The 15,685-nt window shown below is 42.4% G+C and overlaps 1 protein-coding gene across 1 annotated transcript in view; it reads right to left on the bottom strand.

Moving 5' to 3' along the window:
• Nucleotides 1-1,711: 1,711 nt before the first annotated feature.
• The window catches only part of LOC131474211 (semaphorin-4G-like), a 32,779-nt gene continuing 18,805 nt past the window's right edge, over nt 1,712-15,685 (bottom strand). Inside the window, exons 8-16 of the mRNA XM_058651974.1 lie at nt 15,120-15,274; nt 13,575-13,750; nt 12,380-12,524; nt 11,222-11,444; nt 9,815-9,930; nt 9,573-9,727; nt 9,076-9,134; nt 5,519-7,832; nt 1,712-3,973 (exon numbers count right to left, since the gene is read on the bottom strand). Of these exons, the coding sequence (XP_058507957.1) occupies nt 6,814-7,832; nt 9,076-9,134; nt 9,573-9,727; nt 9,815-9,930; nt 11,222-11,444; nt 12,380-12,524; nt 13,575-13,750; nt 15,120-15,274 (2,048 nt within the window). The 3' untranslated portion in view covers nt 1,712-3,973; nt 5,519-6,813. The remainder of the gene's footprint in view (nt 3,974-5,518; nt 7,833-9,075; nt 9,135-9,572; nt 9,728-9,814; nt 9,931-11,221; nt 11,445-12,379; nt 12,525-13,574; nt 13,751-15,119; nt 15,275-15,685) is intronic.

Here is a 15,685-nt window from a genome sequence, read left to right on the forward strand (position 1 = left end):
GGCCATGACTGTGTGTTAATCACATGCCACGCAGCAGTCACTGCAGGTAACTGGCTCTCTTACAAATCACCCTGTGGCTGTGTTTGCCTGTGTGTCCTATTTATGTGCACGTTTGTGCTGGATTTTCCCCAAGAGAAAAGCTCATCTACAGGTGAATGATGGACCAATCAGTGGCTCTCACAGAGAGGGCTGAACCATGCAGATACAACGTCTAATTGCGACGGTAATTGGAAATTCTGACATATTTTGCAACCGCAGTTTTTATTTGGGATAACACAGAAGTCACGCTTCTGTTTAAGGTTATTTATACATGTATTTATACATATATACACACACATGTAAATACAAATCAGCTACAGTATTTTAGCTGAGTCATGTTTTGGGCTTTTTATTTCTTCTTTAAGGGAGCTGACTATTTTTCAGACTTTTCGTATCGTGCTGATATCTGTCGATATCCGTCCATTTGTGGTGATAAATGTTAAATATATGTTACATATACATTAAATGTATGTTAAATTCAAACAACAGTGACTTTTACTGTCACTGCAATGCTAATTGAACATATTGCAGGTGCACCGATACTCGACCTTACACTCTGTTCACACTAATTCATTTACATTATAAACTTTGAACTGATGTGGTTAATTTTAGTGTGTCAGCGACATGCTTGAAAGACAGACAGTGTCTCTGCTTTAGAGCAGCAGCAAAGAATGATCACATGATGTGAGGAGAGGGTGAAACAGATCACAAGATCGTTACATTCTTCATATATATATGTATATATATATATACATATATATATCCACAAACAAAGCATGCATGTGTGTGTGAGAGAGAGAGCATTAGCTAACCTGAGGTAAGGTTCCTCCTGTTGCTTGTTTCCCTGTTGAGGAGAAAAGTTTCCACACCAGCACGTCGATATGTGAACGCAGGGTTTCTCAAACCTCTGAAAAACCCTGATACCGAGCCATTAATTAGAATCAGGTGTGTTGGACCAGGGAAACATCTAAACCATGCAGGACACTGGGTCACCAGGATCAGGACTGAGAAACACAATTGGCGCTTTTCCATGATACAGTTCTAGCACGACTCGGCTCAACTCTGCTTTATATTATGACAAACGCACTTGACCTGAATAAGCGAGTATCTCAATAGTTGCCAATTCATTTGGTAGTCAGTTAATCAATCAATCAATCAATCAATCAATTGCTCAGCTTTAAGTATATGAACTGTAGAATCTATAGAAATGCCACAAGTAACGCCTTCACAGGACACACTGTATTTTTGGGTTTTTGTTGAAAACACCACTCTCGTTATTTTGGAATCAGCCTACAACCTCTCAGCAGTGTTTCTTCTATGTGTACCAGTCAGTGCCAGGCTGCAGGAGCTCGGGCTCACTTCCAGTATCTGTGGTAACAATGCAGCAGACGCCTCCTCCTCCTTCCTCCTGCCTGTTTGACAATATTTACCACCTGCTGCAGTTTTGCTCAGCTCAGCCTCCTCTCGTGTCATACCAGAGCTCGGCTCCACTAATTTGCCACAAGGAAAAGGTTTGTTTCATATATATATATATATATATATATATATACACATATACATATATATATATATATATATATATATATATATACATACTGTGAATAAGTGTTTTATATATATATATATATATATATATATATATATGTATACAAGCAATGATGAGAGAGAGGAAGAGGTTGAAGAACAAAGTTTAATTTGAAAGTCACAACTGCCCTGTTCTTCTTCTTTGTGTTAGTTAAAGGTGCAATATGCAACATTCTGCATCACAAGAAAACCAGGAAAACAAATGTTACTTAGATAAATATGTATTGTAGAGTCTTGACCAGAGAGTTTCATCTCACTCCTTCTCTGTGTGTTGATATGATTTTGATTTTAATGCTGCAGCTCAGAGGTCTCAAACACGCGGTCTGTGGGCCAAATGCAGCCCTTCAAATGGTTTTATGCGGCTCCACCACTTCACGTCAATAAATTATAATTAGTAATTTCTCAATTTCTTTTAATTTACATATTAATTTTGCAAGTTTTGTAACAAAACACTTTCATTATGAAAAGTCACCACAAACATTGTCACTGCGATATCACATTGAAATGTTGAGAACAAACAAAACGCTCCAGTACTTATTTCTTTCTTCCTGAGGTAGTGAGTGCACATAGTTCCACAGAAAGCCTCTTGTTCCTGGTATCAGTGGAAACCACATCTAACCTCCAAAGAAAGTTTGTTCATTGGCTATAAAAGCTTCAGCCAAGTAACGCCACTTTTCCACTACATGGTTCCGGCACGACTCGACTCAGCACGGCTTGCTTTTCCATTAGCGATGGTACCTGGTACTTCTTTTAGTACCTGCTCTGACGAGGTTCCAAGCGAGCTGAGTCGATACTATGCGTGACGTCACCAGTCATGAGCACGACGTCCAACACAAGAATCAAACCGAACAATGTCGAACTGTAGATCAGTTAAAAACCTGCATTAATCTCTAATTCTAATATCTCTAATAAAATCTCACTAAACTAATCTTTTTAATTAACCGATTGTAATGATTCAGTCACACCGAAAACAACTGCTTTACAAGTCATTTGTTTGTGTGTGTCGCGTATAAAACAAAGTCACAGCAGTTTCATGCAGCCGTGCTGTGATGACCCCGCCCACATTGAGGAGGTACTACATTGTAATGGAAGAGTTGAGCCGTGCCGTGCCGGGACCATGTAGTGGATAAGCGGTTTAGTTCTTTCTTCCGGAGGTGAATGTGCACATAGTTCCACAGAAAGTATCTCGTTCCTGGGATCAATGGAAACACAGCTAAACCGAAGGTGACTCTCTGGATTGACCTCCAAAGAAAGTTTGTTCTTTGATTATAAAAACTTCAGCCAAGTAAGAGATAAAACCATGGCTAAAACTGGTCTGGCATTTCCACAATGCTGAGCTCAACGAGCCGAGAAAGGGCTCAGAAAAGACTCCGAGCTTCTGCTGGACTCGTACTGATGCATAAGTTATTTTAACATCTGTATTCATTGGCGACTGCCTAGAATAGCTATGATAGCTCACTGGGCTTAGCTGCCTGATCACAGTCTGACACGTGTGATCAACCGCGATGACTAGTTAGTGGTGCTCAACTACTGCATATTGAACCTTTAAGTGTAATAATTGAATTGTCCGAGGGTACAAACGTGGTGTAACATGCAAATATAGATCAAAACAAATATGCGGATGTTGCAGTGACAGAGAAGCTGAGTGACACCTCATCCATGAGTCATAATGAACAGTTCAATTAGTCGGTTACAAGTGTTAAATTCAGTGTTGCTGGTGCTCTGCATGCTTTGGGCTACCATGCCTCTATTAATCACATGTGGTGAGAAGACACTGCGACCTTCCTATTAAACAGATGCGTGTATTATACAAGTGGCACAGAAATAGCAACAATAACCATAATGTCCAAAAAACTAAATAAACAAAATAAATACACCTTGCGTTTTTTTCTGGTTCTGCATTAAAATGGGCTCACAAAGCTATTTTTAATCATTGGCCTTGGCAATTCTTATTCGTATAATGGTGGAAGGTCCTTGTTGTTTCCTTGACACAAACAACAAAGGGCCGCGTTGAGACATAATTCATGCAGCAAGTGTGACAAAAAGGTCATTACACGTCAAGTTCGGTCTGACGAGTTTGCATCAAGGCAAGGACACGTCAGTCGTCTGTGCACAAAGATCCGCTGTCTGCTCAGCCAACAATTATCATTCCAGCTGTGGGGAAGCAGAGAGTCTTATCCCAGCCGCTGCTTGTTCTCTTCTGACGTTGCTGTCCACTAACAATTAAGTTTCACCTCTCATTAAAAAAAATATCTTTGCAAACAGAGTCTGACCAGGTGACGCTGGGCGGGCGATGGTATCCACGGCAATGAGGTGAAGAGAGATGCAACTGACCAGCAACTCATCAGATCTACAAATGGGAAAAGGAGAGAAATATTATGCCACAGTTAGAAATGTGTCAATCCCAGTTGACATAGGGTGGACAGGTCGCCAGTCCATCAAAGGACCACATAGAGACAAACAACCGTCCACTCTCACAGTGTCCAATTTACCTAATCCCCAAATCTGCATGTTTTTGGACTGTGGGAGGTAACTGGAAAACCAGGAGAACATGTAAACTCCATAGAGAAAGGCCCTTGTTCTGACCGGGTCATATTTTAGATAATTATACAGGACCACAGAGCCATAACCTGAAAAATAAAACATTGCTGTTTTGTTTCCCTCCCCCGGTTTTCTTGTACTTTGTGTTGCGGTCAAGAGGGTTTTTAAACGTAAGCTTTTTAATATGTGAAGTGTGCAGCGTCCACATCTGTCTTCTTTCATGACTTTGATCAGCGCCACTGACAGGAGAGCTCGGCTCTGCAAACCACAGCAGCAGCAGAAGCAGCAGCAGCAGCAGCAGGAGCAGCAGCAGCACGTGCAGCTCACACTCTGACATCACAGGCTCGTTAGATTCAATTATACGTGAGATCACACGAGCGTGCCAGTGCCTCAGAGGAACATCTGTGGAAAAGTGTGAATGGCTCGGCCTGAAGTTCTGATGGAGTGATGAATTGCAAAACCCTCACTCTTAGTCTGAGGGTATGAGAAGGTAAGGAGTTTGAGAGTGTAAAAACTTTTAAATAGGGGTGGGTCGAAATATCGATTTGGCGATATATCGCCGTCCTTCCTCGTGCAATATGACGATATATGATATACTTTTAAATACATACCTTTGTCTACTACATTTAAACCGCAGCCAAATAAGTTCACACAAGGCTGATTAAGCCTCTCCACTCCACACACCTCTCTCGGTCTGTGTTTCTCAGTGCAGCAGTATTTAGATCAACATTCCCAAGCTGCACAAAGGAAGTGATGTGTTTTAGTGTCGAGGCAGACACAAGGCAAAGACAACACTGTGATAACTAAAGTGAGACGGCTGCTAAACAGATTCAAATATCACTCAAAACATTAAGAATCGCCCAGCAAAACATTTCAGAAGTGAATTCTACTGCTCATCCCCTGCTCTGCTGCTATAAACATCTGATAGTTTTGCTTCACAGAGCCTTTTTTCAGATGAAGGTCACGGCATAAAAATAAATACAATCATTTTTTGTTCATGAAGACCAAACAGAGGCAGAATCATAATATCACCAACAACCAAACAAAATCACCAGCAGTTACACACTGCAGCTTTAAATCTCTGGAGACATTTATGGCCCCACCCCCTCATGCAATAAGGTCAGACTTGTCATACAACAAGTGTTTAATTATTGCTCCTGTCTGAATGTAGAACAAAAGCACAAATAAAGATGCAGTCAGAGATAGACTGAAGCAGATAAAACAACATACGCTCTTATAGTTATAGAAGAGCAAATCCAGTGAAAGTGAGATAACGCGGTGACCTCACGCGTCTGTATTTATACTCCAACTCTGAGATACTGTATGTACTGTGGGATATAAAAAACATATCTACCTTAGGATGTGTGCTCCTGTGCTCCACAGTCAGTCCCTCAGCGCTGCGGTCTCATGCAGCATGTCTCTCTGCAGTGGATCCAGTCTCAGTGTTGTGGCCCTGGTCACACCCGCCCCCCCCCACTGCTGCAGATACAACCACTCAAAAAGCTCTGCTGGGTTTCCCGACGGTTTGTAGTGTCACGTTCAAAAACTGTGTCGGAAAACTTTCGCCCGAAATGTGTTAAAATTAATCGTTAAAGTGCATTAAAAATATTAATAATACTGTCATGTTTTCATCAGGTTTCTTATCAACACTTGGTGAAATAATCATCATTTAATATGTCTTTAATAATGTATAGGTAAAGTAAGAGGATTTTTCTTGTTTAGGCATTAATATTTTATGAATACTACAGTGTATGAATCCAATAAAGACCTCTAATGGTTGTGTGAATTTATTTCCAATGTGTAGCAGACAAGGTTTCAAAAGCTATTTCAACTATTTACGACGGACTGAGAGTCTCAGCTGTTATAAAGTACATTATTATTGTTTATTGTGGTTGTGAGTATTTTTAAAAGGAGTGACAACATCAACCTGCTAAATATCTTATTACCAATTAATTGTCAGTTGCGGTACTGGAATGGTACAGTTTTAATTCCACATATCAGGGATTGTTTGACTGTTGTTATTTAACATTAATATTAAATCATGATTAGTTCACCAGGTTTTTTTTTTTACCATATATTATTCTGTTTGTATAAAATTAGAAACACTGACTCGTGCACCATAAGTCCCTCAATTCACAAAAACCATCTTTCGGCGTTCAAAATCCTGTGAATTTGCTGTTTTTAAAAAAAAATCCAAAGGCCATCTGTGCACTCGCCAGTGCAGACTTTGGCTAGCTGCCCTTCAGTGTGAACTGAGCCAAATATGGCCACCACACAGCACACAGTCCTCACATGTATTTATGTTCCCACAGGGCTCTGCTCCTCTTTAAAGTTTGTGTATCGGAGCTCTGTGGATCGCAGTCGTGCGTGTAACTGACGGATTGTGTCCTTCTGAGCAGTGTTCAAGTGAGGTAGATCACACTTTTTTCCACTTCATGCTCAATCCTTCATTGGGAAATTTGAAAAATTTGAGAAGTAAAGTTGTCAAACAGCCCTGACGTAAAAAAAAAAAAAAAAACAATGTCTGAATGTGGACTTGTAAAAATGTAAATAAGACTGTTATTGCTTTAGTCCACAGCAATAACCAAGCATGTGACAGGCACTTGAAACTCATCGGTCCTCCCACCACAGTGGGGCGCTATATGTAACCTACACCGAGCTCTCGTCCGGCCTGGGCAGCAGCTGCGTGTGTTTCCTCTTCTCTAAGATCTTATTGAGCTCCTCGGCAAAGGAGTAACAGACCGGTGAAGTGTTCTCAGAGTCACTCTGCCTCAGCAGCACATAACTGTTCCCGTTCATCCTCCGCAGGACGCTGGGCAGCGTGGCCGACAGTCCGTTGGGGAAGTCGCACTCTGGAGACGGATGTTGCGGCGTGGGAGGGAGAGGAGGTGCGGGGGGAGGTGGCCCCTTATTAGGCGATGGGTGACCCTCGCCAGGGACAATCTGGAGGAAACCTCCGTCCTCGATGTTGCCGTTATGATGCTTTGAATCGCCGTTGCAAATGCTTTTGCCGTTACAGTGGTTTGAGATTGTCTTCAGCTCCATGTGGGAGGAGCTTCTGAGCTGTTTCCTGTTCTTGTTGTGCCTCTTGCTGCTCGGGTAGGCTGACGTCGCTGCACGTAACGAGTACTTCCCTCTGTTGCCCACGCGCAGGCAGAATCCCACATAGAGGAGGACGACGGTGAGGACCACACACAGTCCTGTGAGGATGGTGATGAGGGACAAGTACATGGCCTCCATGTTCCTGGGGGAGAACAGCTTTGAGTGGGGGAGGAGAGGAGCTGGAGCTGGCGGGAAGGGCTTCTCCGAAGACGGATGTTCTGTCAGCGGTGGATGTTCTGGCGGGGTGGTGAAGACGTGGTGAGGGTCTTCAGTTGGCTCAACCCGTGGTGGCGGGGGCAGGTTGGGGTTGATGGTGACGTTGTAGGTAACTACAGCGACCCTGACGTTGTTCTCAACAGCGTAGCAGGTGTACAGCCCGCTCTGGTCCTGCCGCGCCTCAATGATCAACAGTCCGTCTGTGCCAGTTCGAAAACCCGAGTTGAGACCGTAGCCATGCAGCTCGCTGCCATCGAGAGTCCAGAGAGGAGTCGCCAGGTTGGAGCTGAGCTCACACTGCAGCAGCACGTCGTCGCCCACCCTCACAGAGCGGCTCCGCTGCACGACGTCTGCAACACAGATATATACAGTTTACAACAAGCCTCTGACTTCTTGATGGTTTTATATTTTTAAATGTCCAATGAGTAAGAATCAGTCATATTTAAATGTGACAAACGGAGGACGTCTCCAGTCTTCTCTAACTTTCTCTGGGACTAGAGGACCTACAGTGGCCTTCATAGGCCAGAAAATTGGTCATTCACAAGCAGGTTCTTACTCAAAAACATGCACATACAAACAACAGGCTTATTCGATGGCTACACATCACAGTGATAACAGACATACTTATCGGTAGTATATTCAATTTCTGCTAATGAACCTTTCTAAAGGTTACACACTGGACCTTTAAAGCTGTAGTGCATACCTTTTTGTGTCTTTTGTTGTTGTACATGTTATTATTTAGCTGTTTAGTGTTTATAATCACAATGTGACATTATTTGCATGCTGCTTCCTCTATTTCTGCCAAGCAACACTATCAGACCTGACAAAGGGAGCGTTTATGTGTATACAGCAGCAGTGCAGAGGCGGGCGGGGAGGAGAAGTGTCTCTCCTGTCAAACTGCTGACAAACCAGGTTCTTTTACAAGTAGAATTCACTTCTGAATCTTTTCATGGACGTGTTTCTATGTGTTCTCTGTCACACTCAACATGTTTACGGCCTTCTCTGCAAGCTTTACTTGTAAAATGTCTTTACATACTGTGAAACAAATCATTTCCTGTGTGCCACATAAAATCAAAACACCACTATACTGAGAAACAGAGCTGTGTGGTGCTGATAGACTAAATCAGTATTGTGTTTCAATATAATGAACATTTGCTTGTATTCAGAGGTCACTCACTATAGTTTTAACACAAACTAAATTCCATTTAAAGGCTGTCCAAACGCCACTGAAGCATAGATTTCAATGACATAGTTTAATTCCTGCCCTCGTGTTCCCTCAAACAAAGAGAGACACAGCAAGACAATAGAGAAGATGCTACAATTTATCTGGCTCAAACCCAGGAGCCAGGAGTGAGAGAGGCTATTTTCCTGTCTGGAATATCAAACAGATCTCTCTCCAAAGATGTTAAAAATGTGATTAAAGAAGGGAGGAGAGGATTTTTGCCAACACAGTGTGTGCATAATCAACTTTCAAAGAGGCCGTCATGCCATCTCCTGACAACTATGCATCTTTCAAGTAATTCTCTATTTTTACTCCTCCTTTCATCATTCACTGTCAAAACTTTTCCAGAGCAGTAGCACCTAGCAGCATACCATCTTGTACGTTCTCACATCCACTGCTGCCATGCTGAATGTCCTGTCTTAAAGTGGACCTGCAGAGAGGAAGAAAACAACATAATGAAAAAAATAATAGTCAATTCAGTGCAATGCAATAGTAATAATAACATTAGGGCAAGAAGTACACATTTGCTGTAATGTCCTTATTTCTATTTTGTGCTGAATTCTAATCTAAATGCGTTATCACCCATGTCTTTTAGCACTTAACGGGGTTTCTACTGAGTAAGCATTGCTGTTTAGGTTAATCAGTGTCCAGTGAGTACACAGCTGCACGCAATGTTTATCATCAAAGCCGACATTTCTGTCTGTCCTGTCATTACGCAACACTTCTTGGAGCTGCCGCGGTGACAGGACACCGTGATACGGCGAGGTTACTCAAACCAAACACAGAAAAGGGCACCTGCAGCACTTCAATCACTGGATAAAATCTCACACACACACACACACACACACACACACAGCCAAGCACCCACCTGTCTGCTTGTGTCATTATGTCCACGCAGTGGGCTCCGTTCCAGGCACAGTGAGGGTCTCTGGCAAAGATGCAGTCATAACAGGAAACGTACCTGCGGCAGTCAGAGAGCGGCAGCTGCACCACGCCTGATGGAGAGCCCACGTACACACTCATCTGAGGGAGGAGACGGGGATTAAATATCGCACGATGGAGATGACTCCTCAAATGTGTGTGTTTACAAGTTAGAGTCCAACACACTACCTGTTCAACAGATATCAGTAGATTGTTAACAGGCTGTGGTTCCTCGAATAGTTGGAGCTCCTCGATAATGTGCAGTTGACCTTTGACTTCTACGGCCTTGTGCAACCATCCTTCATCTGTGCGACACAGGAAAAGAAGGAGAAACATGGTTGGTCATTCTTTAAGCAGGCCATTTTATTCTTTTTCTTCTTAGTTTACGCAGCTGTGTTTTTGAATCTCGTTTCACCTGTCCACATTCCAGCTCTGCATACAGGAAGTGAGGCAAGAGGCAAGGAGGAAGTACAACTGCAGCATTGCGCTAGTAAAGCAAGATGGTTAGAACAGGTTGGGGTATGTTTGAAAACAACAAAACTGGGGATGGAAAGTCTCCTGGATGTTCAGCGGTTTGACAGAATTAATGTTTGTTATGAATGGTTAACTATCACTTAGGTATACGTGAACTCAAATCCAGTCACTTTTTTATATATAGCCCAACATCACAAACACAGTTTGCCTCAAAGGGTTTTTACATTCTGTAGAGTAATGTCCAGTTATCATGTAGTTACACCGGCAGTGTTTTAATAATTCCTCAGAATTTGTTTATAATACAAGAGAATTTACTGAATAAACCAGGATTATTTACATTGCCTCAAGTATTGTTGTATTTATTTATTCTTTTTTGACTTTAATGTGTAGTATTTATTTATTTATTTATTTATTTATATTTTTTTTTTCTTTAGTATTACCTACTCCTTTTGAGTTTGGTCTCGCTTAGTTTGTATGCGGGTGGGACATGGGAGGGATTTGGAGGGATTTGGAGCCATGTTTGTGTATTTTCTGTGGTGTGTATGTCTTGTTAAAATGGAAAATTGAAAATAAAATATTCCCCCCCCCCCCCCCCCCCCAAAAAAAAAGTACCAAGAAGGTTCAAGAGGTTCAAAGATGTGCTCTTTCTCCTGCAAACAGCAACATTTCAAGTGACAGGCTGCTATTTTTGATCAAGTCTCTGCTTCTGATTTTCATATTAGAAAGTAGAGCTAATTAGAATAATTGGGACCATTTTTTTGGGCAAACTTTTAATAGCTATTAAATAATTAAACAGCCAATTATAACTTATTGTTGTAATTTGTGTTCTCAGAAACGGCCAATAAGTGAACCATCCAAATGTATCACATTTCTATAAAATACATATACACAGTGCAGACTCAAAATGCAGTAGAGAGAGACAGGCTAAGTTAAGCTAATGCGTCTTCTCATGGAACTGCTTTATACTTTTTAGATGGAGGAAAAGAGATAAGTGGACAAACCCAACACACAACGGTCGAAATAAAATCAATATAATGGAAAAAGTAATCGATAGTAAACAATAACAAGGCTCTCGGACGACACGGTACATACATCATATGGATGATATAGATTGGTACACACCAGTGCCCATGTATAACACATGGTTCGCTTGTCCGTCCACGCCTTGGATCGTGTGCACGGCCATGTGCGTGTAGTGCGTGGTCCTCCTGAACAAGAGGGGGCGCCTGTCTGACGGCTGGACCTGCTGAAACATCAGAGGATGTCTTCTGACGAAGTTCAGCATGTCATCGGGCAGCGAGGTGGAATCATTTATGGCCCTGGCCCTCAGAGCGTCGGTCATGCACTGTAAAAAAAAAAAAAAAAGAAAGAAGAAGAAGCCAGAGAGAGAGAGAGAGAGAGAGAGCAATGAAGGCACGATGTGAGCTGCAGGAAATAAAAGAGACACCTTTGGCTCATTCGTTATTTAAGTGTCTTTAAATAGATACGGTATTAGAAGGAAGAGAGTCGGGCGTGAAGCTTAGTGCGATGGTCTGCAGACAAAATTAGAGATCAAGAAGAAAGTGCCTGTGGAAGAGTATGTGTGTATGTGTGTGGGGAAAAGTGACCTGCCGATGCAAACATGTGGATGCCTCAGCTCTTTCCGTCCCTGACTAAGGGAACAACTTCCCCTCTCTCTTTGTGCCAAATGACTCAAACCAGCTCCTCTAAGAGGCTTTCACGCTCCCGCATTAAAACCTTCGACTGCTTCCACTTTTTCAGTTTTTCAGTTAATAGCAAAGTTTAAATTAAGTCCTACAAAGTGCTGAAGTGATACTACAGCGGATAATGTTTGTAGTGCCATGGACCCAAATGCCACACAAAGCCACCGTCACCAAAGCCATGGGCTGGAGTTAATAATCATGGAAATGGGTTTCAGTGCCATAAGCTGTTTTTTTGAGCTTCTTTCCTCCATCTTGTTCCCTGCTTCCTCACTTCATACGTTCAGATTGCCAACTACACTCTTTAAAATTGGATTAAAATCTGATTCAGTACAACAGATTTGAGGGTCCACATTCACAGCAACAATCTGCAATGAAGCATGAGTTTGGTAAGATAAGATGTGTTGCACGGCCACATATTGATCACCTATACTTTATGTGACAGAAATCCTCTAAAAGAAATCCGATGCGAGTCACTTCAGCCTGGTAATGTGAATGTACTCTTTTACTCTGGATCAGTTCCATCTGTCGTGGCTTTCTGGGTATGAAGAGCAGACGGAGAGAGGGTGTGAGTGTTTACCGTCCCAGGTCGTGGGTCAGGGATCTTTCCAGTGTATTCCTTCCAGTTGGAGCCTGAATCCTGGTTCTCCATGTAGGGTCCTTGAAAAGCCTCTTGGACTTCAGACAGAGAGAACCGACACACAGCAGACGCCTTCACGTTTTTCCTTTGGACATCGACACAGGCACAATGAGAAAGACCAGAGACACACGCCGCCCACAATAACATCAGTAAACCCAGAGTTGCCATAGAGACAGCAGTAGAAGTACAGCAGATCAGTGGTGGCTCACCTAGCTGCGACTTCAGAAAGAGATAAATGGGAGGAACAAACACGGGAGGGGTGGGGAGTTTGTAAGAAGCTGATTACTACAGACAGGATCCAGACGTTTAGTGAGAGCTTAGGTGACAAGAGGATGGATCTTAAGAGGAGAAAGAGATGCTGTTGTTTACACTTTTACTGATACGGAAGGTAGATCATTAGATACGTAAGGTTAAGATACTATTGGTATTTGATCTGAAAAAGTGGTATCAAGCTTTCCCTAATTCAAGCCCAACATTTTATTCTTCTTGAACTGGCAGGTGATGGGTGTCTGTTATTGTGGAGTAGTGAATACTTTTCATAAACGCCAGCCATAGTGACATTTTAAAGGCGTCAGGCTGCACAATTCTAAATCCTAAGCAGGGTAGAGACTTCAGTGTGACGCAGTATTGTGTGGGAAAACTACTTTCACCTTGTGCCACATGAAAATCAGACCCGGGGTGCTATTTTTCAAAGACTAAAAGATGTGAGTTTGTTTCATTGGAAGGGTAAACTCTTTTCACAAGCTGTTCTTTTGTTTAGTAGCTGTTCAATATATGTTTGCTGAATCAAGTCTAACTGGCTGTTTCCATGGCAACCGCAGGTATGGTTAAACCAACCAGGGCTGAAAAACAACTTTGAGATTTAAGCCCACCGAAATTGACGTAAATTATATAAATATTCAGTCTTCCTCTGAGCAGTTGGCTTCTTTATGTTACAATTACTATTCTCCCCACAGTTTGGATTAATAAAAAAAGATTCTCCCTTTGTCTCGCCCGCCTCTCTCTCATCTCATCCCTTCTTTTTCGTCTCAGTGTATCGATTGCTCCCATCGCTGTCCCACTCCTTTTTGCATTTGCATCCTTAAAAAGACTCCTTCGGGCAGAGTATCAAGACAACATGAAAATTCCCTCTCACCACTCCAGGCCGAAGATGCCGTAGAAGAGTGTGTCCTGTGGTGTTTGCCCAGGCGTGACGAACACGCTCCGCAGCACGTTGAAGTGAAAGTCGTACTCCGGCAGGGAACACATCAGTCTGGTCTTAAGGAAGGACGTCCACCGCTTCTGGAGAGTTAGACGGCCTCCTCTGTCGCCCTGAGGGAAGAGAGGTGGAGGGGGAGCGGAGAAACAGGGCTCATATTAGTTGATATGTTCATATCAACTAAGATATGTTCAAGACTCCCTACAGTTACCAGTGTTTACACCTGCTCGACACAGGCGATCATTCATTTATTGCCTCTGTAGAACCAACCACTACATTATCCTTTAAAGAGGTGGAAATTATGACCTTCACTTGCAGGGTTTTATTATTTATTTCCAATTGGGATGAATATCTTTCTACTTTTCTGCTCGATCAGCCTGAAATCAATTGCAAAAGAAGCTAGAATCTTAAGAGAGCTGGTCTCACTGCATGTTTTTAAATGAACTCTGTGAAGAATAAGTTTACAGAGTCACGTAAATGCGGCTGTAGGTGTTTTGAATTGAGAGTGCCCAGTTTGATCGCTGAATGCTGACAATTTCACAGTTTATATGTTGACATTTTATCACACAGCAATTTCTTTCTTTGTTTAGATTGATATTAATTAACAGCGTGTGAATGTGTAGGATAAATACTGACAGATGATATCTTAAGTTGCCTGCAAATGTTAATGTAATTTGCTGTTTTGTCTGAGTGCAACCGTGTTAAATGTACTGCCGTGTGATCATTTAATCTCAACACGGTGTTCCTGGGTGAAACAACATACCTCGCTGACAGAGGAGCATGAGCTATGTGTTTGTCCTCAGTAAGTAGATAGCACTCACTGTGGAGTAAAGTTTCTCACAGGTGGCGACAATCACACTCAGACACAGACACATCTCAACACCCACTCGGTGTCCTAAAAAAAGCCCTGACAGGTTTATAACAGAGAAGCTCCACTCACATCTACAATTCATCTGAAACCCCTGAGCAAATCCTCTTTTTTGTTTTCATCATCTCCTTAGATTTGAATGCGCTCAGTCAGTGGCAAATTGAAAATGTCAAACTTACTGAAACACAGCATTTTGACGAGGATGGGGACAAAAAATAAATAAATGTTGCCAAACTTTCAGTGAGAGGAACTTGTGAGATTGTTTTATTTTTTAGACGCCACAAGAGACAACAACAAGGTTATTACACTGTGCAGGTGAATCTGTTTGTTCACTGCTGCGTCCTCGGCAACAGGGAATGTAAATCATTCATATTTTAGGCATCAGAGAAGATGCTAAACAGTCAAGTATTGCCCCTGCAGTCAGTTATCGCTCTCACTCTGAGGCACTCCGACTCTGCGCCTCATTCATCAGCTACACAGTGTGCTCCTGGGGCCTTGTTACAAATGAAGGCTCCATGTAGCCGCTCATCTATTACAGCAGCCATGACTTCACTTACAGTAGCCTCATGATGTATAGCTGCACTACCAGTTGCCAAACAATCTCGCGCTCTCACCTTACAAACGCGAGCCACTCGTGCCACTCTGCTGTGGCTGTAGGTGGTCGTTTGCTCCGGGCTCCGCTCGGTGAAGAAGAAGTAGATCTTATCGTCGTCGCCAATGCTGCTGCTCAAACTTTCCCTCACAAGTGCAGATCCCACAAAGTCTGCCTCTGTGTGTTGGAGAAAAAGATGCAATAAGTCGTACGGTGGTTCTGTAGTGATCCACAGAAAGTGTTTACATTCATGGAAACTTGTCTACTGATCTCTAACCCTGTAAAGACCTGATATTGGAGGGGAATTCTGGGATTTGTTTGACCCATGTCTGTAAGAGTGGCTGTGTTAGAGAATAGCACTTTACAAAAACCTTTATAATTGGTCCAGTAGATCAAATGGTCAGCGGCTGTGTCCTGGCTACAATGTAATCCTATGGGACGACTATAAAATTCCACTTCATGCCCACTAAATATCATTGTTTTCCCCATTAAATGGCTTGAATTGTTATTGTAAGAGTCTGACAACATCACTGAAGCAGAAGCAACAGCTTCACATCCTTGCTGCAGCTACTTTATAATACTGTCACT

This window comes from Solea solea, chromosome 15, assembly GCF_958295425.1.
Source record: "Solea solea chromosome 15, fSolSol10.1, whole genome shotgun sequence".
NCBI classification, from domain to species: Eukaryota; Metazoa; Chordata; class Actinopteri; order Pleuronectiformes; family Soleidae; genus Solea; species Solea solea.